Source organism: Ranitomeya variabilis, chromosome 3 (assembly GCF_051348905.1).
Source record: "Ranitomeya variabilis isolate aRanVar5 chromosome 3, aRanVar5.hap1, whole genome shotgun sequence".
In the NCBI taxonomy this organism is placed as follows: Eukaryota; Metazoa; Chordata; class Amphibia; order Anura; family Dendrobatidae; genus Ranitomeya; species Ranitomeya variabilis.
This window is the reverse complement of record NC_135234.1, coordinates 2,082,065-2,106,126: the sequence shown is the minus strand read 5'-3', so window position 1 is coordinate 2,106,126 and position 24,062 is coordinate 2,082,065. Positions and strand designations below refer to the sequence as shown.

At 48.0% G+C, this 24,062-nt stretch overlaps 1 protein-coding gene across 1 annotated transcript in view; it reads right to left on the bottom strand.

Annotated features, from left to right (window-relative positions):
- LOC143814880 (ribosomal RNA processing protein 1 homolog A-like) overlaps positions 1-24,062 on the bottom strand; it is a 29,703-nt gene that overhangs the window by 2,155 nt on the left and 3,486 nt on the right. The window contains exons 5-14 of the mRNA XM_077293541.1: positions 3,190-3,251; positions 2,778-2,901; positions 2,404-2,468; positions 2,157-2,269; positions 1,990-2,057; positions 1,804-1,901; positions 1,664-1,683; positions 1,466-1,570; positions 841-1,175; positions 123-284 (exon numbers count right to left, since the gene is read on the bottom strand). Of these exons, the coding sequence (XP_077149656.1) occupies positions 123-284; positions 841-1,175; positions 1,466-1,570; positions 1,664-1,683; positions 1,804-1,901; positions 1,990-2,057; positions 2,157-2,269; positions 2,404-2,468; positions 2,778-2,901; positions 3,190-3,251 (1,152 nt within the window). The remainder of the gene's footprint in view (positions 1-122; positions 285-840; positions 1,176-1,465; positions 1,571-1,663; positions 1,684-1,803; positions 1,902-1,989; positions 2,058-2,156; positions 2,270-2,403; positions 2,469-2,777; positions 2,902-3,189; positions 3,252-24,062) is intronic.

The following is a 24,062-nucleotide window of genomic DNA, read 5'->3' as shown; positions in this document are numbered from 1 at the left end:
AAGACAGTGCGAGGTATGGTCGATAGCACTGACCGACCTCCCAGAGATGTTTGACGGTTTATACCCCCAATCCAGCCCTCCATGGAAAGTCTCTGCCCCTCAACCTGGCGCCCGACACTCACCGGCTGGCCTTTGCTCTTTGAGCCCTTTACATAGAGCGCGTTTGGAGCTTTTGTCTTCTGGAAGGTGATGAAATCCTGGGGCACAGATTGCGCTGGAGAAGGCTGTGCGGGGACGAGACATTCTGAGGACGTCACCAGATTTGTCGCTTTACTACTGATCATCTGTGGAAAAGACAATAATAATCACACACATCAGCACATGAGCAGCTCTGGAGTGTCAGGATCTCTGCCTGCGGACACTGAACGGGCCTGAGCACTTCCCCAGGGCACCCATTCAGCCTACATAGATCTATGGTGACCTATAACCCTTCACAACGAGCCCATGTTATGGCCTTACGGTTCTATAGCTGCTATGAGCTGATCAGCCGGATCCTTGTCAACCTCTGCCTCCGACACTGTACATTAGGGTGGGTGTACCCACGGGGGCCAGGGGCAGCTGACAAGCTTCCTTTAACTCGTATGGACCTAAGGAGAAAAGTCAGCCTGGAGTCCTGCCAAGGATTGTTACTGTACCAGGCCTGTAGCGGTCACCATCGGAATGAGGGGTATGTGAAACCTGATGAGGCCGGCGTACTTACTCCACACTAGCATGGTAGTGTAAGCCCCCTCACCCAATCAGACTGAATAATGTGGTTCTATTCAGACAGAAAACAGATGGAACGGTCTATCAAAAGGATGCAGCTTTAATCCCTGGAGTGTGGAGTCTTCCCGCCCTCACCTTTCTGCGCTGTCGGATCAGCCGCCTCCTCTTCATGATTATTGCCCCCCGGAGGGGTAAGATTCTGAGCCCGAGCCTGAGAAGGCAGCCACGTCTCCTCCTCCTCAGCCGAGTGATGGCGCCGCTGTTCTCTGAGGGTTCCGGGGATGACTGTAGGACGGCCACTTCTGTCTCTTTGGTGTTGGGGTGTTGGAGGGTTCCCCCATTTATTTCTGGCTCATCTGCGCCCCCTTTCTTCTTCCTCCTCTTCTTGGCTGCAGGCAATTCTGGAGGATTCTCAGAGGTCTCTGCCGCCCGCTTCCCCTTCTCCAGTTCATTGTGCAGAGCCTGAGGACCTGCGAGCAGGAACAAGGATTATTCTCCAGCACGAGAGCGCCATGGAACCTCCCAACTTCGCACCTACAACTGTCCGCCGACCCTCCAGCCAACCGCCCCTCCTACCCTCCGGACAGCTGCCCCCACATATTTTGCGCTTCCCTTTGCCCTCCCCTCTAGTCAGTCTGCCCCCGCTGAGCCCTCCCCCAGGCCTCTGTCCACACACCCTCTAGTCAGAAATCCTCCCATGAGCCTAGCCTCCAGACAGCACTCTCCCACCCCTTCCATCCACCCTCCGGTCAGCACGCACTCAGGGCCATTTTCTTCTGTCGCTTGCGGAGCTTCCAGCTGCTGAGCTCCTCATCATCTTCATCAGAGGAAACGTCTTCTGGAGCTCCCTCCTGGGGAAAGATGCCTGCAAAAAAATAAGCACCAAAAAGACATTATACGAGGTGGTAAAAAAGGTAAAGGAACCGCCCAAACCAGAGGCCGTAGAACAGACACTCACCATCCGCCAGGTCCTTAAACCTAAAAAGAAAGAAAGGAACAAGTCAACAATAACAGGAACAGCAGATATCTGGGGAGGGGCCGCGGCAGATATGGGGGTGCACAGAAGTAAAGCAGATAGAGGGGGCATTGTACACGCACCTTTTCACCAATCGATATAGGCTCTTGCGGTTTCGGGCTGGGACATTTTTTCGGCTTGCAAGGTTGAAGAGTCGGTCAGCCAGCGCCTGGTAATCAAACTACCAGAGGAGACATCACTGTTATAAAGAAGCTGTGTGCAACGCCCGGCCTCCATCACACAACCATAGGAACGTGGCGGCTACTAACCTGCAGCACAGGGCCGATATCATCATCGTCCTCGCTGTGGTGGTCTTCAGATTCCAAGCCGCTATCTCCTGAGATAATGACGACATGTCACCACCAAGTCTTAAGAGCTTGGTTCCGGGAAAAAGGGCATGGAAGCCGAGGCTCGGAGGCCACAGCGACAGACTCACCGTTATAACCGGCCGTGTGACCAACTTCTTTCATCAAGTCTTCGATGGCGAATGGCGACTGCTCTAGAATGGCCTGAAAAATGCCGGTCACAACCGACTGCCGGAGAAGAAAACTGCAAAGGAGACAGACCCCAGAAAGTGAGGCACAAGGCGGGTACAGCCAGCAGTGACTCAGTCACACAGGATGGGCCTGCAGACACTACGTGGCCCCTGTAACGGCTGATGACCCAATACTTCCAGCACTTACTCCTTGGATTTAGCTGCAATCCTACAGAACGGCTCGATGAGCTTCAAGTTCAAGTCAGCAGGAAGCTGGAAGAGAAGAGAGGCAGCCATCAGGGGAGGCGAAGGAAGCCAGGAGAGAATAGAGCGGCCGACAGCCAGCAGGGGCGGGGAGAGGAGAGTGCGGCCGACAGCCAGCAGGGGCGGGGAGTGGAGAGTGCGGCCGACAGCCAGCAGGGGCGGGGAGAGGAGAGTGCGGCTGACAGCCAGCAGGGGCGGGGAGAGGAGAGAGGGGCCGACAGCCAGCAGGGGCGGGGAGAGGAGAGTGCGGCAGACAACTAGAAGAGGGAGGCGTCTGGCAGGGGCAGTGGGCCGTAAAGGGAACAGATCAAGCCTCACCTCAGTGGATCCAACCTTCGCCAGCTCGTCCAGGTAGATATCAATGAGATGATGCTGGACCCCTTGAGGGGCCTCTGGCTTCAGCACCTCTTCCACCAGGATAGTCAGGAAGTTCTCCACCAAACTGCGGAGGACACGACATGATGTAAGAGACCTCCAGCCCATGCCCACTAGACTCGCATGCAATACAGCCCACACACAACCCCAGATGGACCCACACCCATCCACGGCTGGTCACACACACTCCTTTGGATCCTAAACTAAGCCCTCACCCCTTCCACACACAGCACGGTACACCCATATTCACCAGACCGTCCACAGCTGGAAGCCCCGACCTTCGCCATGTCCTGTGTGTGAATGTAGCAGTGGTTGTCCCCTCTCCCACAATTACAATGTATGGTGTCCCCCTCACCTCTCCTCCCAGTCTCCTTTCTTCAGCAGCTCCACAGACTGACGCAGAACGAAACGACTCAGCTGGAAAGAGAAGACGACACATTGTCACCAAGCATGTCCCATGTCCCAAATACCACTCGCCACAGAGCCGCACATCCCATATCCCCCCCATCATCCCATGTCCCCCCTCACCACAGAGCCGCTCTGCATCCCATACCCCCACCACCGAGCAGCTCCGCATCCCATACCCCCACCGAGCAGCTCCGCATCCCATACCCCACCACAGAGCAGCTCCGCATCCCATACCCCACCACAGAGCAGCTCCGCATCCCATACCCCCACCAGAGCCGCTCTGCATCCCATACCCCACCACAGAGCAACTCTGCATCCCATACCCCACCACAGAGCCGCTCTGCATCCCATACCCCACCACAGAGCAGCTCCGCATCCCATACCCCCACCAGAGCCGCTCTGCATCCCATACCCCCCACCACAGAGCCGCTCTGCATCCCATACCCCCACCAGAGCTGCTCCGCATCCCATACCCCCACCAGAGCCGCTCTGCATCCCATACCCCCCACCACAGAGCCGCTCTGCATCCCATACCCCCACCAGAGCTGCTCCGCATCCCATACCCCCCACCACAGAGCCGCTCTGCATCCCATACCCCACCACAGAGCAGCTCTGCATCCCATACCCCCACCAGAGCCGCTCTGCATCCCATACCCCCCACCACAGAGCCGCTCTGCATCCCATACCCCCACCAGAGCTGCTCCGCATCCCATACCCCCCCACCACAGCCGCTCCGCATCCCATACCCCCCCACCACAGAGCAGCTCTGCATCCCATACCCCCACCAGAGCCGCTCCGCATCCCATACCCCCACCAGAGCCGCTCTGCATCCCATACCCCCCACCACAGAGCCGCTCTGCATCCCATACCCCCACCAGAGCCGCTCTGCATCCCATACCCCCCCACCACAGAGCAGCTCTGCATCTCATACCCCCACCAGAGCCGCTCCGCATCCCATACCCCCACCAGAGCCGCTCTGCATCCCATACCCCCCACCACAGAGCCGCTCTGCATCCCATACCCCCACCAGAGCTGCTCCGCATCCCATACCCCCCCACCACAGCCGCTCCGCATCCCATACCCCCCACCACAGAGCCGCTCTGCATCCCATACCCCCACCAGAGCTGCTCCGCATCCCATACCCCCCCACCACAGCCGCTCCGCATCCCATACCCCCCCACCACAGAGCCGCTCTGCATCCCATACCCCCCCACCACAGAACCGCTCCGCATCCCATATCCTCCCCACCACAGAGCAGCTCCGCATCCCATACCCCACCACAGAACAGCTCCGCATCCCATAATGAGGTCATCTGCTGCATTATCTTCCTGATACAATGTCAGGACAGAACCTCTCTGCTTTTTGTGCCTCTGCTGCGTCTGTCACAGATCAGTGAGTATTGAATTGAATGCGTCTGCTCTTCCCTCATTATAGACGTGATGTGATGGTGAAGTGCGATACTGCGTAGTGTTAGGTCTGATATCTAATTACCTAGTCATCCCCCGCTGTACTGACCAGCCAATTTATCCTACACCAGCTCCCACAATCCCTCCCGCCTGACCCTCCATTCAGCCTATAAATCTAGATGCATCACAAGGGGGGCCCGTGTGGGGGGTGCAGGATGCAGGCGTGTGTGTGTGTGTGTGTGCGTGTGTGTGTGTGTGTAGGCCCGTGTGAGGGGGGTGCAGGAACGCGTGAGGGGGGAGTGAAGGACGGCGTGAGGGGGGGTGCAGGCGTGTGTGTGTGTAGGCCTGTGAGGGGGGTGCAGGCCCATGTGAGGGGGGAGTGCAGGACCGCGCGGGGGGGGGGGGGTGCAGGCGTGTGTGTGTGTGTGTGTGTGTGTATGTATATTTGTGTGTGTGTATGTATATATTTGTGTGTGTGTGCAGGACCGCGCGGGGGGGGGGGGGGTGCAGGCGTGTGTGTGTGTGTGTGTGTGTATGTATATTTGTGTGTGTGTATGTATATATTTGTGTGTGTGTGCAGGACCGCGTGAGGAAGGGGGGGGGGTGCAGGCGCGCGTGTGTGTGTGTAGGCCCGTGTGAGGGGGGTGCAGGACCGTGTGAGGAAGGGGGGGGTGCAGGACCGTGTGTGTGTGTGTGTGTGTGTGTGTGTGTGTGTGTGTGTGTGTGTGGGCCCGTGTGAGGGGGGTGCAGGCGTGTGTGTGTGTGTGTGTGTGTGTGTGTGTGTGTGTGTGTGTGTGTGTGTGTGTGTGTGTGTAGGCCCGTGTGAGGGGGGTGCAGGCCCGTGTCCTCGTTGCCAAGCGTCTGGCAGTTACACCAGTGGCAGTTGGGCAGGAGTCAGGTATCCCACACTTTGTACTCCCTTTTAACCATGCGTGTTATTTCTAAGTTCATAAGTCCGTCTCCCGGTGTGCCCTTGTCATCCACATCAGCCCCTCTCTCCTTCCCTCCACTTACAGCTCCCATGCCCTTTTCACCTTCCTGAATAATCTCACTCCATCTTGTCGATGTGAATACTTTTCTGCCCAATGATGACAGAAGTATTCTAGCAGTGATACCTTTATTGGCGAACCAGGAAATAATGTTTGCAGCTTTCAGAGCACAGCGGCTCCTTCATCAGGCAGATTACAGAATGCTGTACATAAGCCCCTGATGGCGGTGGCCGAAGTTTATATACGAATAAGTAGGTGGCAGATTCCCTTTAACATGGGCTGTGCTCACCTCCCTCTTAATACACTGTAATATTAATATTGTACACAGTCTGTAGGTAACAAGCTTCCTGACCCGCACAACGACTTTATAAACTCCTCTCTACCTGCTGGCCCTCACTGAGACCTGGATCCAGGATCTGACACGGCCTCCCCTGCTGCCATTTCCCATGGCATCTTTCCCATTCCCCGAGACCCGCGAACAGACCTGGTGGTGGAGTTGGCTCACTCCTGTCCCCACAACGCTGCACTTTCCAGGTCATCCCCCAGTTCCAGCACTCTTTCCCTTCTTTTGAGGTCCACACTGAGAGCAGGACTTTTGTTTTATCTGTCCTGACTATTGTGTATTATTCTACACGTTTTCGCTCTGGCTTTCCAAGATGAGCCAGTATGTGTGTTTTGTGTTAAGGGTCCCTTAGGGATGTGTTTTGTCTAACAGACTTAGGTATCATTTCTTCATTAGCTCTTCTCTAACGAGTAGAAATACACCTAAACTTTTCAGCTGGGGGTAGACAATTAAATTTAGCCAATGAGATGTATGTATGCTAATGCCAGCACACATGTAGAGATGAGCTGAGCCAATTACATTGTTACAATGCATAAACAGTAATAACCTATATAAACACTGACCGGATGATGTAATAGAGGATCTGCCTCGATGCTCAATGTATCAGCGTGGATCTTCCGCGCACATATTTGAATTTTACAATTTAATTTGGAGCCGGCACAAAGTCTCAGAACGTCCCACATTATGTGGCAACGACACACCTGGTGCAACTAACAGGGACCCGCTAGTTCAAAGAACCGATGGATCCAAATGTTTTGCAGCAGCCATTTGTATTGCTAAGAAACCCATACGGTAAACGAGCAAATGAATTTTGGCTGTTACTTCTGATTCTCTTGGTTAATTTAATTGGTGGGGCCTTTTTAAAGTTTACCTGCATTTATATTGACCAGAATAGGTCACGTGTAAATGATTGTCTTTCTTCGTTGGAAGCTATCTATTGTTTGGGGACGGTCAGTATATCCATCGGACACAGTATTGTGAGGCACTAGTATCCTTTAGATTGATTTTCGCATTATTATTATTTGACTTATAAATGTACGCCATTTCTTTTTGCCATCTTAAACTGATGGTGGTAGGATTCCTGCGCATGCGCACCCCTTGAAACGCCGATGGAACGCAGGGAATTTATGTTGGGAGTCATCATGGTGCACTTCCACAGCTGCACATTTATGAAGCGCATGAGTGGAATGCAACATTGTTTGCGCATATGGTGGAAGCGTTTATGTCCTTCCGCATCTGCGCATTAGCTGAATCGCAGGAACGGCCGTGTACTTCCGACATCGTGACACGCAGTCAGGGTCTCACAAATGCTGGGCAGCTCCTCGGGGAGAAGGCTGCTCACCGTTTATGTCCCCCCTGCTGTTACTGCCGCTCTTTATATAGTACAACCAAAACATCTCAGGATTCAATGTGCCCTCCTTGTGCCCGATAACATCAGCAGTCACCGTTGCACTACTGATTGCAGCCATCTTGTTGCCTCTGGAGGGGTGGTAATCTGGGTGACCTGCTAGCTGAGCCACAAGAGGACCGTGACTGTACAACTAATGTCCAAGAGGGGTTTCAGTCATGTTCCCATGTCCCACCAGATAGCACAGACCATAGCTCTTCGTGGATGGGTCGCAGCATGGCGTGAATGGCCCATTCTACACTGGATGTGCTGCCCCCACAGTCTGCAGACATGCTAAACCGCCACCATTTATACAGACAGCCGCTATGCTTTCATGACTATGGACCTATACAGAGAGCAGCAGGCAAGCCTATCAAGAATGAAACATCTGTCCAACACCTGATGGAGGACCTACTTTTACCAGAGAAAGTTGCCATAGTGGAAGTCAAAGACCATGGCAAAGGACGACATCTACTGCTAAAAGCAATCACCTGGCCGAGCAGGCTGCAAAATCTGCAGCGATCAAACCAAGAGACAACCCTGCCGAGGTGGCAGCTGCACAGGTCGCCTCCACCGCGGACCCACCTGTGACCGACGACCTTCTCCAGAAGCTTCAACAACAGGTTAGTGCTGAAGGATGTCAGATGGCAAGAGAAGAGAGCAGTCACCAGAAGGACGGCGGGGGACAATGCCTTCCCCGGGATCGGTATGATGGCTCCAGGCACCCAAGACCCTCCAATTAAAGACTAATAATAATCTTTATTTATATAGCGCTGACATATTCCACAGCGCTTTAGGCTATGTGCACACGTAGGGAGGGTCCTCTGCAAGTTCTCCCGCAGCGGATTTGATAAATCTGCAGGGCAAAACCATTGCGGTTATCCCTGCAGATTTATCGCGGTTTGTTCCGCGGTTTCCGCTGCGGGTTTACTCCTATACTATTGATGCTGCATATGCAGCATCAATAGTAAATGTTAAAAATAAAAAATGGTTATACTCACCCTCTGACATCCCGATCTCCTCGGCGCTGCACGCGGCGCTCCGGTTCCAAAGATGCTGTGCCGAGAAGGACCTTCGTGACGTCACAGTCATGTGACCGCGACGTCACAGTCATGTGACCGCGACGTCACCGCAGGTTCTGCTCGCACAGGAACTCTGCCACCGGACGGTCGCGTGCAGCGCTGAGAGGTGAGTATATCGTTATTTTTTATTTTAATTCTTTTTTTTTTTTTTTTTACACATATATGGTTCCCAGGGCCTGGAGGAGAGTCTCCTCTCCTCCACCCCGGGTACCACCCGCACATTAACCGCTTACTTCCCGCATGGTGGGCACAGCCCCATGCGGGAAGTAAGCAGATCAATGCATTCCTATGTGTGCAGAATCGCAACGATTCTGCACAAAAGTGACATGCTGCGGAATGTAAACCGCTGCGTTTCTGCGCAGTTTTTCCCGCAGTATGTGCACAGCGGATTGCGGTTTCCATAGGGTTTACATGTAACTAAACGCAATGGAAACTGCTGCGGACCCGCAGCTGCAGAAACGCTGCGGTTCCGTGGTAAAAACCGCTACGGGTGCACATAGCCTTACAGTTCAAGGGTAAGTTCACACAGAGCGTTTTGCTGCGTTTTTTATGCTAATTTTCAGCTGCTTTTTACAGTACCAGCAAAGCCTATGAGGTTTCAGAAATCTCCTGCACACACATTGGTTTTTTATGTGATCAGCATTTTGTGCTTTGCTGCGTTGTTTGGACATAGGGCATGTTGTCACTTTCAGCATTTTTCACCCATCGACTTGGACGGGTATTGAAAAAAATGCAGCAAAAACCCAGGTATCATTTGCTGCGTTTTAGAAAAATAACCCGCACCAAAACCTGCGTTTTTGACGCAGCTTCTTTCCTGCAAAGAAGATCAGGTTTTGCTGCAGAAAAAAAAAAAAAAAGCAGCAAAAGCGCCCTGTGTGAACTTACCCCAACAGTTTCAAACGCAAGTCGTAAGTAACAACGTTAACAATCCTTCTATATTATTGCAAAACACTCTTTTTCGGTGATTCCTTTGTATCTCCGTTCTTACTGCACCCACACACAGATGATGCACCATTTGAAAGGTAAACTTGCCCCCTTCAGCAAGAAAGTAGCCAAACAAACCACACATCCACAACGTGATCACAAAATACATTTTAAACATTAATTTTCATAAAACTGCAGTAAGGAAAAATGACCTGCAGGTGGCACCACACTACCCCAAAGCATACTAACACAAAGCTGAAACAAATCCTAACATTTGCCTTGGGGCTTTCCAGCTGCAAACTCCTTGCCCGCCGATTTCAGGCAGGTACATGTATTGGCTACATATGTGGAAGTAGTATAAAAGTAAAAACTTTACTTGTTTAAGACTTCAGCTTTAAAACTGAAGATATAAATGAATGCAGCCTAAAAGGGACCGGACAGGTTCTGAACCATCAGATTTTCCGTATTATTCGACAATCATTGAAAAGTCTATCCTCCTGCCAAGGTTGCAGCTTATTGGTGACCTGGAGTCACCTCTGGTTCCAAGCAAAAAACTGCAGCGGTGACATCTCAGACTGTACATTGCCTCCTGATGGGAGAGATTGGTGGAAACAACCTTGCAAAAATTGAAAAAAAAAAAAAAAATCCAACCGTGGGGGGGTGGGGGGTTTCGCGAGTGTAAAAAATCTGCAGATATTACTTGTTTTTTTAGAAGAGATATTCCAAATTATTATACAATGGTGCAAATATGCTCAGTTATGGAGTCAATTCTACTTCATTATTTTACTGTCAAAGTGGCCCTGCTGTACATAGCCAGGTCATAGCAGGCAGCCCTCCGGGCGACTAATTATCCTAGGTATAGTACTCTGTCTGACCTGAGGGTAAGGGGGGCACCAGAGAGCTAGGAGTGTGCTGGGGTGGGCGAGGGACTGCGAGAGTTACATAGTTACATAGTAAGGCCGAAAAAAGCCATGTGCCCATCCAGTTCAGCCTATATTCCATCATAATAAATCCCCAGATCTACGTCCTTCTACAGAACCTAATAATTGTATGATACAATATTGTTCTGCTCCAGGAAGACATCCAGGCCTCTCTTGAACCCCTCGACTGAGTTCGCCATCACCACCTCCTCAGGCAAGCAATTCCACATTCTCACTGCCCTAACAGTAAAGAATCCTCTTCTATGTTGGTGGAAAAACCTTCTCTCCTCCAGACGCAGAGAATGCCCCCTTGTGCCCGTCACCTTCCTTGGTATAAACAGATCCTCAGCGAGATATTTGTATTGTCCCCTTATATACTTATACATGGTTATTAGATCGCCCCTCAGTCGTCTTTTTTCTAGACTAAATAATCCTAATTTCGCTAATCTATCTGGGTATTGTAGTTCTCCCATCCCCTTTATTAATTTTGTTGCCCTCCTTTGTACTCTCTCTAGTTCCATTATATCCTTCCTGAGCACCGGTGCCCAAAACTGGACACAGTACTCCATGTGCGGTCTAACTAGGGATTGGTACAGAGGCAGTATAATGCTCTCATCATGTGTATCCAGACCTCTTTTAATGCACCCCATGATCCTGTTTGCCTTGGCAGCTGCTGCCTGGCACTGGCTGCTCCAGGTAAGTTTATCATTAACTAGGATCCCCAAGTCCTTCTCCCTGTCAGATTTACCCAGTGGTTTCCCGTTCAGTGTGTAATGGTGATATTGATTCCTTCTTCCCATGTGTATAACCTTACATTTATCATTGTTAAACCTCATCTGCCACCTTTCAGCCCAAGTTTCCAACTTATCCAGATCCATCTGTAGCAGAATACTATCTTCTCTTGTATTAACTGCTTTACATAGTTTTGTATCATCTGCAAATATCAATATTTTACTGTGTAAACCTTCTACCAGATCATTAATGAATATGTTGAAGAGAAGAGGTCCCAATACCGACCCCTGCGGTACCCCACTGGTCACAGCGACCCAGTTAGAGACTATACCATTTATAACCACCCTCTGCTTTCTATCATTAAGCCAGTTACTAACCCATTTACACACATTTTCCCCCAGACCAAGCATTCTCATTTTGTGTACCAACCTCTTGTGCGGCACGGTATCAAACGCTTTGGAAAAATCAAGATAATCCGCGTCCAATGACTCACCGTGGTCCAGCCTATAGCTTACCTCTTCATAAAAACTGATTAGATTGGTGACAGAAGCGATTCCTCATAAACCCATGCTGATATGGAGTTACACAGTTATTCTCTGAGATAATCCAGAATAACATCCTTCAGAAACCCTTCACATATTTTACCAACAGTAGAGGTTAGACTTACTGGCCTATAATTTCCAGGGTCACTTTTAGAGCCCTTTTTGAATATTGGCACCACATTTGCTATGCGCCAGTCCTGCGGAACAGACCCCGTCGCTATAGAGTCCCTAAAAATAAGAAATAATGGTTTATCTATTACATTACTTAGTTCTCTTAGTACTCGTGGGTGTATGCCATCCGGACCCGGAGATTTATCTATTTTAATCTTATTTAGCCGGTTTCGCACCTCTTCTTGGGTTAGATTGGTGACCCTTAAAGGGAACCTGTCACCACGTTTTTGGAAGATGGGATAAAAATAGCGTTAAATAGGGGCAGAGGTGGGCGTTACATTAGAGTGTTTGTTATGCGTTTATTACCCACCTAAGTTGCCGAAATACCTTTGCAAAGTCTCCGTTTTCGCCTGTCAATCAGGCTAGTCTGGTCAGATGGGCGTTGTCTTCCCCCAGATCTTGTTTAGTTTTCCGTTGGTGGCGTAGTGGTGTGCGCATGCCCGAGGTCCCGAATCCTCTGCCAGGGGATTTCAAAGAGCGCGGTGTCCGTTATTGCATTGGTGATCGGTGGGCGCGGCCATCTTCCTTTGGCCGCGCGTGCGCAGAAGCGGCGCTCTGCTTGCCGCGGCGCTCTGCTGGCCGCGGCTTCAGGAAAATGGCCGCCGCGATATCCATCTGCGCACGCGCGGCATCCCGCGGCCATTTTCCTGATGCCGCGGCCAGCAGAGCGCCGCTTCTGCGCACGCGCGGCCAAAGGAAGATGGCCGCGCCCACCGATCACCAATGCAATAACGGACACCGCGCTCTTTGAAATCCCCTGGCAGAGGATTCGGGACCTTGGGCATGCGCACACCACTACGCCACCAACGGAAAACTACGCAAAATCTGGGGGAAGACAACGCCCATCTGACCAGACTAGCCTGATTGACAGGCGAAAACGGAGACTTTGCAAAGGTATTTCGGCAACTTAGGTGGGTAATAAACGCATAACAAACACACTAATGTAACGCCCACCTCTGCCCCTATTTAACGCTATTTTTATCCCATCTTCCAAAAACATGGTGACAGGTTCCCTTTAATATAGGGTTTTCATTGTTTCTTGGGATTTCACCTAGCATTTCATTTTCCACCGTGAATACCGTGGAGAAGAAGGTGTTTAATATGTTAGCCTTTTCCTCGTCATCTACAACCATTCTTTCCTCACTGTTTTTTAAGGGGCCTACATTTTCAGTTTTTATTCTTTTACTATTGATATAGTTGAAGAACAGTTTGGGATTAGTTTTACTCTCCTTAGCAATGTGCTTCTCTGTTTCCTTTTTGGCAGCTTTAATTAGTTTTTTAGATAAAGTATTTTTCTCCCTATAGTTTTTTAGAGCTTCAATGGTGCCATCCTGCTTTAGTAGTGCAAATGCTTTCTTTTTACTGTTAATTGCCTGTCTTACTTATTTGTTTAGCCACATTGGGTTTTTCCTATTTCTAGTCCTTTTATTCCCACACGGTATAAACCGCTTACAGTGCCTATTTAGGATGTTCTTAAACATTTCCCATTTATTATCTGTATTCTTATTTCTGAGGATATTGTCCCAGTCTACCAGATTAAGGGCATCTCGAAGCTGGTCAAACTTTGCCTTCCTAAAGTTCAGTGTTTTTGTGACTCCCTGACAAGTCCCCCTAGTGAAAGACAGGTGAAACTGTACAATATTGTGGTCGCTATTTCCTAGATGCCCGACCACCTGCAGATTTGTTATTCTGTCAGGTCTATTAGATAGTATTAGGTGTAAAAGTGCTGCTCCTCTGGTTGGATTCTGCACCAATTGTGAAAGATAATTCTTCTTGGTTATTAGCAGAAACCTGTTGCCTTTATGGGTTTCACAGGTTTCTGTTTCCCAGTTAATATCCGGGTAGTTAAAGTCCCCCATAACCAGGACCTCATTATGGGTTGCAGCTTCATCTATCTGCCTTAGTAGTAGACTTTCCATGATTTCTGTTATATTTGGGGGTTTGTAACAGACCCCAATGAGAATTTTGTTACCATTGTAAGGAGTGAAGGAGAGAATGTTGTGGTCACCTACTGCCATTGGGATGCTCCTGGGTCACTGCCGCCAAACACGTCCAAGCCTGTCTGACCTGAGCACTCAACAACGTGGGACGCTCCGCCAAGATGTCGGAGACACACAAAGAGGCCCCTGTACGATTTCCAGCGCCTTCAGAAAGACCATGTCCAACTTCCCAAGGATGTACTTGTGTGTGCGCCGACCTCTTCTCAGGATGGAGAGAAGCAGCCCCCGTGTGTATGAAGCCACCACCAAGGGTACAATGAAGAGACTAATCTCAGAAGTCATCTGCAGATACGGGGTGCCGAGACCATAGAGCGTGAAAGAGGCACCCGCTTTACTGAAGAACTGATCCAATGGACATGCAGGTTCTTCTCACAAAATTAGAATATCATCAATAAGTGAATTTATTTCAGTTCTTAAATACAAAAAGTGAATCTCATTCTATAAAGTCATTACACACAGTGATCTATTTCACATGTTTATTTCTGTTAATGTTGATGATTATGGCTTACAGCCAAAGAAAACCCAAAAGTCGTTATCTCAGTAAATTAGAATTAACAACAAACACCTGTAAAGGCTCCTAAGAGTTTATAAAGGTCCCTCAGTCTGTTTCAGTAGCCGCACAATCATGGGGAAGACTGCTGACCTGACAGATGTCCAGAAGGCGTCACTGACACACTCCACAAGGAGGGGAAGCCACAAAAGGGCATTGGTAAAGAAGCCGGCTGTTCACACAGTGCTGTATCCAAGAATATTAATGGGAAGTGGAGTGGAAGGAAAAAGTGTGGTAGAAAAAGGTGCACAAGCAACCGGGATAACCGCAGCCTGGAAAGGAAGAGAAGGCCATTCAGTAATGTGGGGGAGATTCACAAGGAGCGGACTGCTGCTGGAGTCATTGCTTCACCACACACAGACGCCTCCAGGACATGGGCTACAAGTGTCACATTCCTTGTGTCAGCCACTCATGACCAATAGACAACGCCAGAAGCGTCTTACCTGGGCCAAGGAGAAAAGAACCGGACTGTTGTCAGTGGTCCAAGGTCCCAGAGTCTGGAGGAGAGTGGAGAGGCCACAATCCAAGCTGCTGGAGGTCTGGTGTGAAGTCTCCACCATCAGTGATGGTTTGGGGGCCATGTCATCTGCTGGTGTAGCATAAATATCAAGAAACCCGGCACTCAACTTCAATGCAACTTGGAAATTTATTGCGTAGTACAAAAAACATTTTGGTGCACCCGGGCACACGCGCTGACAAGCAGTGGACACCGCGTCAAGCTCCGGATCTACTAAGCTCGCAGCCCACATAGGACTAGGGCAGTTACACTCAGTTATTCCTACCGGACCTACTGGTTTCCGCTCACAAAGCGACACGCAATCATCCTTTAGTACGTAACTGAAGAAGGTCGCATAGACCGAAACGTTTTCTGTACTACGCAATAAATTTCCAAGTTGCATTGAAGTTGAGTGCCGGGTTTCTTGATATTTATGGTACTAAGGTGTGGGAACCTACCCGTGCACCCCCATAGCAGTGCTCACGGTTTTTGTTCATCTGCTGGTGTAGGTCCACTGGGTTTTATCAAGACAAAAGTCAGCGCAGCCATCTACAAGGACATTTTAGAGCTCTTCATGCTTCCCTCTGTCGACAAGCTTTTTGGAGATGGAAATGTCATTCTCCAGCAGGACTTGGCCCCGTCCACACTGACAAAAGTGCCAACACCTGGTGTAAAAACAACAGTATCACTGGGCTTGATTGGCAGCAAACTCGCCTGACCTTAACCCCATAGAGAATCTATAGAGTATTGTCAAGAGGAAGATGAGAGACACCAGACCCAACAATGCAGACGAGCTGTAGGCTGCTATCAAAGCAACCTGGGCTTCCATAACCCCTCAGCAGTGCCACAGGCTGATCGCCTCCATGCCACGCCGCATTGATGCAGTAACTGAAGGACCAAGTAGTGAGTGCATTTACTGAACAGACATTTCAGTAGGGAGCATTCCAGATTTTACAATCATTTTTCCAGCTGTATTATAAAGTATTCTAATTTACTGAGATGATGACTTTTGGGTTTTCTTTGGCTGTAAGCCATAATCATCAACATTAACAGAAATAAACACGTGAAATAGATCCCTCTGTGTGTACTGACTACAGAATATATGGGAGTGGAGTGGCCTTCATGCTGTGCACCATCCGCAAGGTAGCGGTACAGAGACTGAACCCTGAGGTTATGTGCACACGTTGCAGATTTGACTGTGGAATTTCCTGTGCAGATTCTGTATTTTCTGGTAGAAAACGCAGGTCAGAATCCACGCCTTCTTTTGGTATGTGCACACGTTGCAGATTTTTGTGCGGATTTCTTCCTTTTTTTTACCCCTGCAGATTTCTAGTATGGAATGGGTGCACAAACGCAGCAGATCTGCACAAAGAATTGACATGGTCCTTTTTTGAATCTGCTGATTTTTCCCCCGCACATTTTTCCGCAGCATTAACAGCATTTTTTTTTGCCATTGTTTTACATTGTACTGTAAATCAGTTGCAGATCTGCAGCATTTCTGCGCGGAAAAAAAAGCTGCAGATCTGCAGGAAATCTGCAACATGTGCACATAGCCTGAAACTGAAGATCCAGAACGTCATGGCTGGAACGGGCTGACCATGGACGGAATGCTTGCCCCTTGCACTTCTCAATCAGGTATGCTCCCAACACAAAGACAGGCGTCAGCCCATATGAGGCGCTATTGGGTCGGCCCCTAGGCGAGGGTTGTATGTTCCACAGCAGCTCCAGATACAACATGATAGACCGTCTTCTTATTTTATTGCACTTACAAAACGCTTGTCTGACACATGCGCTCGAGTTTACCATTGTCCTCCAGGTTCTGCCCCCTGCAGCCCGGAGACTGGGTGGTGGTCAAAGACAAATCCGGAGAGCCCGAGCCTCAAATTAATGGATCCTTCCAAGGTCTGCTGACAGCGGAGACAGCCATAAAGCTTGAGAAAAAGCCCAGCTAGATCCACACCTCACACTACAGACAGCTGACCCAAGGAAGCCACCGAATGAGGCGGACGCACCCTGTGCCTTATTTTGGCTTTGAAGAATGGGGAGAGTTAAGACTTTAACCCCTTCACCCCCAAGGGTGGTTTGCACGTTATGGACCGGGCAAATTTTTACAATTCTGACCACTGTCCCTTTATGAGGTTATAACTCTGGAACGCTTGCACAGATCCTGGTGATTCTGACATTGTTTTCTCGTGACATATTGTACTTCATGATAGTGGTAAAATTTATTTGATATTACCTGCGTTTATTTGTGAAAAAAATGGAAATTTGGTGAAAATTTAGAAAATTTTGCAATTTTCCAACTTTGAATTTTTATGCCCTTAAATCACAGAGATATGTCACACAAAATACTTAATAAATAACATTTCCCACATGTCTACTTTACATCAGCATCATTTTGGAACCAAAATTTTTTTTTGTTAGGGAGTTATAAGGGTTAAAAGTTGACCAGAAATTTCTCATTTTTACAACACCATTTTTTTTTTAGGGACCACATCACATTTGAAGTCATTTTGAGGGGTCTATATGATAGAAAATAACCAAGTGTGACACCATTCTAAAAACTGCACCCCTCAAGGTGCTCAAAACCACATTCAAGAAGTTTATAAACCCTTTATGTGTTTCACAGGAATTTTTGGAATGTTTAAATAAAAATGAACATTTAACTTTTTTTCACACAAAATTTAATTCAGCTCCAATTTGTTTTATTTTACCCAGGGTAACAGGAGAAAATGGACCCCAAAAGATGTTATACAATTTGTCCTGAGTACGCTGATACCCCATATGTGGGGGTAAACCACTGTTTGGGCGCATGGCAGAGCTCGGAAGGGAAGGAGCGCCATTTGACTTTTCAATGCAAAATTGACTGGAATTGAGATGGGACGCCATGTTGCGTTTGGAGAGCCCCTGATGTGCCTAAACATTGAAACTCCCTACAAGTGACACCATTTTAAAAAGTAGACCCCCTAAGGAACTTATCTAGAGGTGTGGTGAGCACTTTGACCCACCAAGTGCTTCACAGAAGTTTATAATGCAGAGCTGTAAAAATAAAACAAAAAATTTTTTCCCACAAAAATTATATTTTAGCCCCGTTTTGTATTTTCCCGAGGGTAACAGGAGAAATTGGACCCCAAAAGTTGTTGTCCAATTTGTCCTGAGTACGCTGATACCCCATATGTGGGGGGGAACCACCGTTTGGGCGCATGACAGAGCTCGGAAGGGAAGGAGCGCCATTTGGAATGCAGACTTAGATGGAATGGTCTGCAGGCGTCACATTGCATTTGCAGAGCCCCTGATGTACCTAAACAGTAAAAAAACCCACAAGTGACACCATTTTGGAAAGTAGACCCCCCAAGGAACTTATCTAGTTGTGTTGTGAGAACTTTGAACCCCCAAGTGTTTCACTACAGTTTATAACGCAGAGCCGTGAAAATAAAAAAATAAAAAATTTCCCCCCAAAATTATTTTTTAGCCCCCAGTTTTGTATTTTCCCAATGGTAACAGGAGAAATTGGACCCCAAAAGTTGTTCTCCAATGTGTTCCGAGTACGCTGATACCCCATATGTGGGGGGGAACCACCGTTTGGGCGCATGGGAGGGCTCGGAAGGGAAGGAGCACCATTTGGAATGCAGACTTAGATGGAATGGTCTGCAGGCGTGACATTGCGTTTGCAGAGCCCCTAATGTACCTAAACAGTAGAAACCCCCCACAAGTGACACCATTTTGGAAAGTAGACCCCCTAAGGAACTCATCTAGATGTGTTGTGAGAGCTTTGAACCCCCTAGTGTTTCACTACAGTTTATAACGCAGAGCCATGCAAATAAAAAATATTTTTTTTTTTCCACAAAAATTATTTTTTAGCCCCAGTTTTGTATTTTCCCAAGGGTAACAGGAGAAATTGGACCCCAAAAGTTGTTCTCCAATGTGTTCCGAGTACGCTGATACCCCATATGTTGGGGTAAACCCCTGTTTGGGCGCACAGGAGAGCTTGGAAGGGAAGGAGCACTGTTTTACTTTTTCAACGCAGAATTGGCTGGAATTGAGATCGGACGCCATGTCACATTTGGAGAGCCCCTGATGTGCCGAAACAGTGGAAACCCCCAATTATAACTGAAACCCTAATCCAAACACACCCCTAACCCTAATCCCAACGGTAACCCTAACCACACCTCTAACCCAGACACACCCCTAACCCTAATCCCAACCCTATTCCCAACCGTAAATGTAATCCAAACCCTAACTTTAGCCCCAACCCTAAATGTAGCCCTAACCCTAGCCCCAACCCTAGCCCTAACGGGAAAATGGAAATAAATAAATTTTTTAATTTTTCCCTAACTAAGGCTACGTTCACATTAGCGTTCTGCGCCGCAGCGTCGCCGCATGCGTCATGTGCCCCTATATTTAACATGGGGGCGCATGGACATGCGTTGCACTTGCGTTTTGCGACGCATGCGTCACTGCGGCGCACGCGTCATGGCGCAGAGGACGCAGCAAGTTGCATTTTTTGTGCGTACAAAATCAAGCAAAAAAAGGACGCATGCGTCGCAAAACGCAGCGTTGTGCATGCGGTGTTCCTGCGTTGTGCGTTGCGTCGCTGACGCTGCGGCGCACAACGCAAGTGTGAACGTAGCCTAAGCGGGTGATGAAGGGGGGATTGATTTACTTTTATAGCGGGTTATTTAGCGGATTTTTATGATTGGCAGCCGTCACACACTGAAAGAAGCTTTTTATTGCAAAAAATATTTTTTGCTTTACCACATTTTGAGAGCTGTAATTTTTCCATATTTGAGTCCACAGAGTCATGTGAGGTCTTGTTTTTTGCGGGACGAGTTGACGTTTTTATTGGTAACATGTTCGGGCACGGGAGATTTTTTGATCGCTTTTTATTCCGATTTTTGTGAGGCAGAATGATCAAAAACCAGCTATTCATTAATTTCTTTTGGAGAGGCGTTTATACCGTTCCGCGTTTGGTAAAATTGATAAAGCAGTTTTATTCTTCGGGTCAGTACGATTACAGCGATACCTCATTTATCTCATTTTTTTATGTTTTGGCGCTTTTATACGATAAAAACTATTTTATAGAAAAAATTATTTTGGCATCGCTTTATTCTGAGGACTATAACTTTTTTATTTTTTTGCTGATGATGCTGTATGGCGGATCGTTTCTTGCGGGACAAGATGACGTTTTCAGCGGTACCATGGTTATTTATATCCGTCTTTTTGATCGCGTGTTATTCCACTTTTTGATTGGCGGTATGAGAATAAAGTGTTGTTTTTTGCCTCGGGTTTTTTTTTTTTTTTTTTTTTTTTACGGTGTTCACTGAAGGGGTTAACTAGTTATGTAGTTTTATAGGTCGGGTCGTTACGGACGCGGCGATACTAAATATGTGTGCTTTCATTGTTTGATTTTTTTTTTTTATTTAGATAAAGAAATGTATTTATGGGAATTTTTTTTTTTTATTTTTATTTTTTTTTTTTTTTACACATGTGGACATTTTTTTGTAACTTTTTTACTTTGTCCCAGGGGGGGACATTACAGATCGGTGATCTGACAGTGTGCACAGCACTCTGTCAGATCACCAATCTCACTGACAGGGCTGCAGGCTTACCAGCGTCTGCACTGAGCAGGCACTCGGTAAGCCACCTCCCTCCCTGCAGGACCCGGATGCTGCGGCCATCTTGGATCCGGGGCCTGCAGCGAGGAAGGACGTAGGAGACCCTCGGAGCAACACGATCACATCGCGTTGCTCCGGGGGTCTCAGGGAAGCCCGCAGGGAGCCCCCTCCCTGCGCGATGCTTCCCTATACCGCCGGTACACTGCGATCATGTTTGATCGCGGTGTGCCGGGGGTTAATGTGCCGGGGGCGGTCCGTGACCGCTCCTGGCACATAGTGCCGGATGTCAGCTGCGATAGTCAGCTGACACCCGGCCGCGCTCCCCCCGTGAGCGCGGCCGATCGTGCTGGACGTACTATTCCGTCCTTGGGAAGTAGGGCCCACCCCACATGGACGGAATAGTACGTCCAATGACAGAAAGGGGTTAATATCCCAGACTCTGCAGTCCGTTATAGATTAGACCGGTGTAACATGGTCTCCTGCCCTAGGGTGGAGTGGAGCTATAGAGTCGCCCAAAGGTCCGTATGGGTCACACTGCCAGTACTGGCTATGGGTGTGACTGAGTCCTGGAGGATGGTGGGGTGGAACACTGGACCTACCACCCTCCTGTACCCTGAGGATAGAGACAGTAGGGGTAGAAGCCTCCTTACTAGACCGACTCTTACAACCAGAGGATGTCTCCAAATGTTGTACAGTTCGCTCCGGTCTCACTTGTTAGGCTATGTGCCCATGTTGCGTTTTTTAAGCTTTTTTTTCCGCTGCGGAAACGCTTATAGAACGCATCACATCATTTTTAATGGAACTCCACATTGTTGTGCCCATGCTGCGTTTTTTTTCCACAGTGGAAATGCATCGAGGGAAAAAATGAAGCATGTTCATTCATTTTGCAGAATTGCGGAGATTTTGCTGCTATATAATTGTATTGGGAAACATGAAAAAAAAAAAAAAAACAAACGAGAAAAATGCGACAAATGCACAATAAAACACACACACAAAAAAACCCGCTAGAAAAACGCGAGCGGATTTCCTGGCAAGAGAGTCTGGTTTTGATGAGGAAAATTCTGCTTAGATTCTGCAACGTGTGCACATAGCCCAAGCCTGATAACTGTCTTCCCTTAAACCATGGAGAACCCGTCTGTTATGGACGCAGGACTATATGCGATGGGCATAAATATGCCGGTGGCCACGGACCGATAAGGACACTTATAGTAAGTATATCAGGGACCAACCTGTTGTAAACAACACTATGACTCCCCAACCTTATACTTCCAAAGACTCGTTCCTGGAGCCCTTCCTGATAAAGGCCAATGGAGTAAGCACGCACCCCGAAAATGACATGAGCTTCCAGAGTTTAACGGGTACCATTAACCTAAAGCACTTAGGTTCCTCGTACCGCAGACCCACCACTAGTGTGGTACGAGGCCATGTCCTTCTGGATCAGACGGTAGCTGGGCTGACCTACGGTGGATGTGTGGAATGGGGGCTTATCCAGAACTGCCGGTGGGATGGGAGGGTACATGTGTTATCACTAAGTTACTGATACCACTCCAGATTGTGACTCCATAATACACACAAGATTGACAGTAGCGGTCCTACTTTTTTTGACGCTCATGTGTACATTCACGCTACTAGAGTCCCAGACAAGTTCAAAGCCAAAGATGGAGTAGCAGCGGATCTACCATGACCAACTGTTGGATGCCAACCAGGTAGACCGATCCGGATAATCTGGTAAAGCGGTGTATTTGGCCGGCGTCTTCTATTAGAGGAGGAGAATGTATCTGGGGAGGCTGTAGACGGCACTTTGGCTGGAACAGCCGCCCACTGCCACAAGAGAAGGGAATTGTGGGAGCAGGCGTTCTCTATTGTGGATAAATGTAGATTGAAGGTAATTTAGAGCAGAGGGATTATTAGTATTTGTCTCACAGAAGTCCCTCCTATTCTTAAAAATGTACCTTTATTAAATCTCAATAAAAACCTTAATACATAAATACATTAACATAACACCACAAGAAGAAAAACAACCAGGGGGGTGCCTATCCCTATACTGGCCTGTCTCAACCTGCCTACTTGCGGAGGTTGGCACCCTAATCCTGCGCAGCTCGATGGCTCGCCCTGCTCACCCTGCTGGGCCCTGTAGTGGCAGGGGGTGAGGAAGATGATGAATAGGCAGGTGAGAAAGAAAGAGATGTGTGTGTGCAATATACTGTGCGTACTAAAATGATTTCTTCTTGGCTTTGTTAGCTAGGTGATTACTGTGCTTTGCCAACAGAAATGATGGTTCAGAATGTCCTAGATTATGTAGATATCGCTAGTACACCCTTGCAGATTAGGTATATTTTTCATTTATACCAAATAGATAGCCTGTTTCAATGCACATATAGCTATTCTCCTATATAGAAATATCACTTCAGCTAATATGTGTAGTACATATCTGTGGACCTACGTTAGATATAATGCCACACGTTTACTACCATAAATTGTGCACGCATGGATGGCTGCAGAACAACCATTGAGGTAACAAGAGAGCAATTGCACACACATCGGCCAGAAAACTATAACAACCACCCAAAGAAACAAAAACCATCACCTTATAAGCAGTCAGATATATCATGAACAGATGGCGACTCACAATACACATAACCAATTGGTCATGTATTAGATTCATACAGTCAAGTCAAATATTGACTCCCAAGACACATATCCCATTAGTGCCTGTACCAGGTTCATCAGGAGAAAAATGGAAACCGAGGTACTTATCTCATTACTGCGTATGCCAGCCAGAGATGAATAGATGCAGTAAAATGGTAGGGACAGTCCCCCTTGCGATGTGATACCAAATTGATCTCAACCTGGTACAGGCACTAATGGGATATGTGTCTTGGGAGTCAATATTTGACTTGACTGTATGAATCTAATACATGACCAATTGGTTATGTGTATTGTGAGTCGCCATCTGTTCATGATATATCTGACTGCTTTTAAGGTGATGGTTTTTGTTTCTTTGGGTTGTTGTTATAGTTTTCTGGCCGATGTGTGTGCAATTGCTCTCTTGTTACCTCAATGGTTGTTCTGCAGCCATCCATGCGTGCACAATTTATGGTAGTAAACATGTGGCATTATATCTAACGTAGGTCCACAGATATGTACTACACATATCAGCTGAAGTGATATTTCTATATAGGAGAATAGCTATATGTGCAGTGTATTTTTCTCTGTTGCACTATCTAAGCCTAGAATAATGAGGGCATAGAAAGATATTTTTGCATTAAAAAGCATTGAAACAGGCTATTTGGTATAAATTAAAAATATAGCTAATCTGCAAGGGTGTACTAGCGATATCTACATAATCTAGGACATTCTGAACCATCATTTCTGTTGGCAAAGCACAGTAATCACCTAGCTAACAAAGCCAAGAAGAAATCATTTTAGTACGCACAGTATATTGCACACACACATCTCTTTCTTTCTCACCTGCCTATTCATCATCTTCCTCACCCCCTGCCACTACAGGGCCCAGCAGGGTGAGCAGGGCGAACCATCGAGCTGCGCAGGATTAGGGTGCCAACCTCCGCAAGTAGGCAGGTTGAGACAGGCCAGTAAAGGGATAGGCACCCCCCTGGTTGTTTTTCTTCTTGTGGTGTTATGTTAATGTATTTATGTATT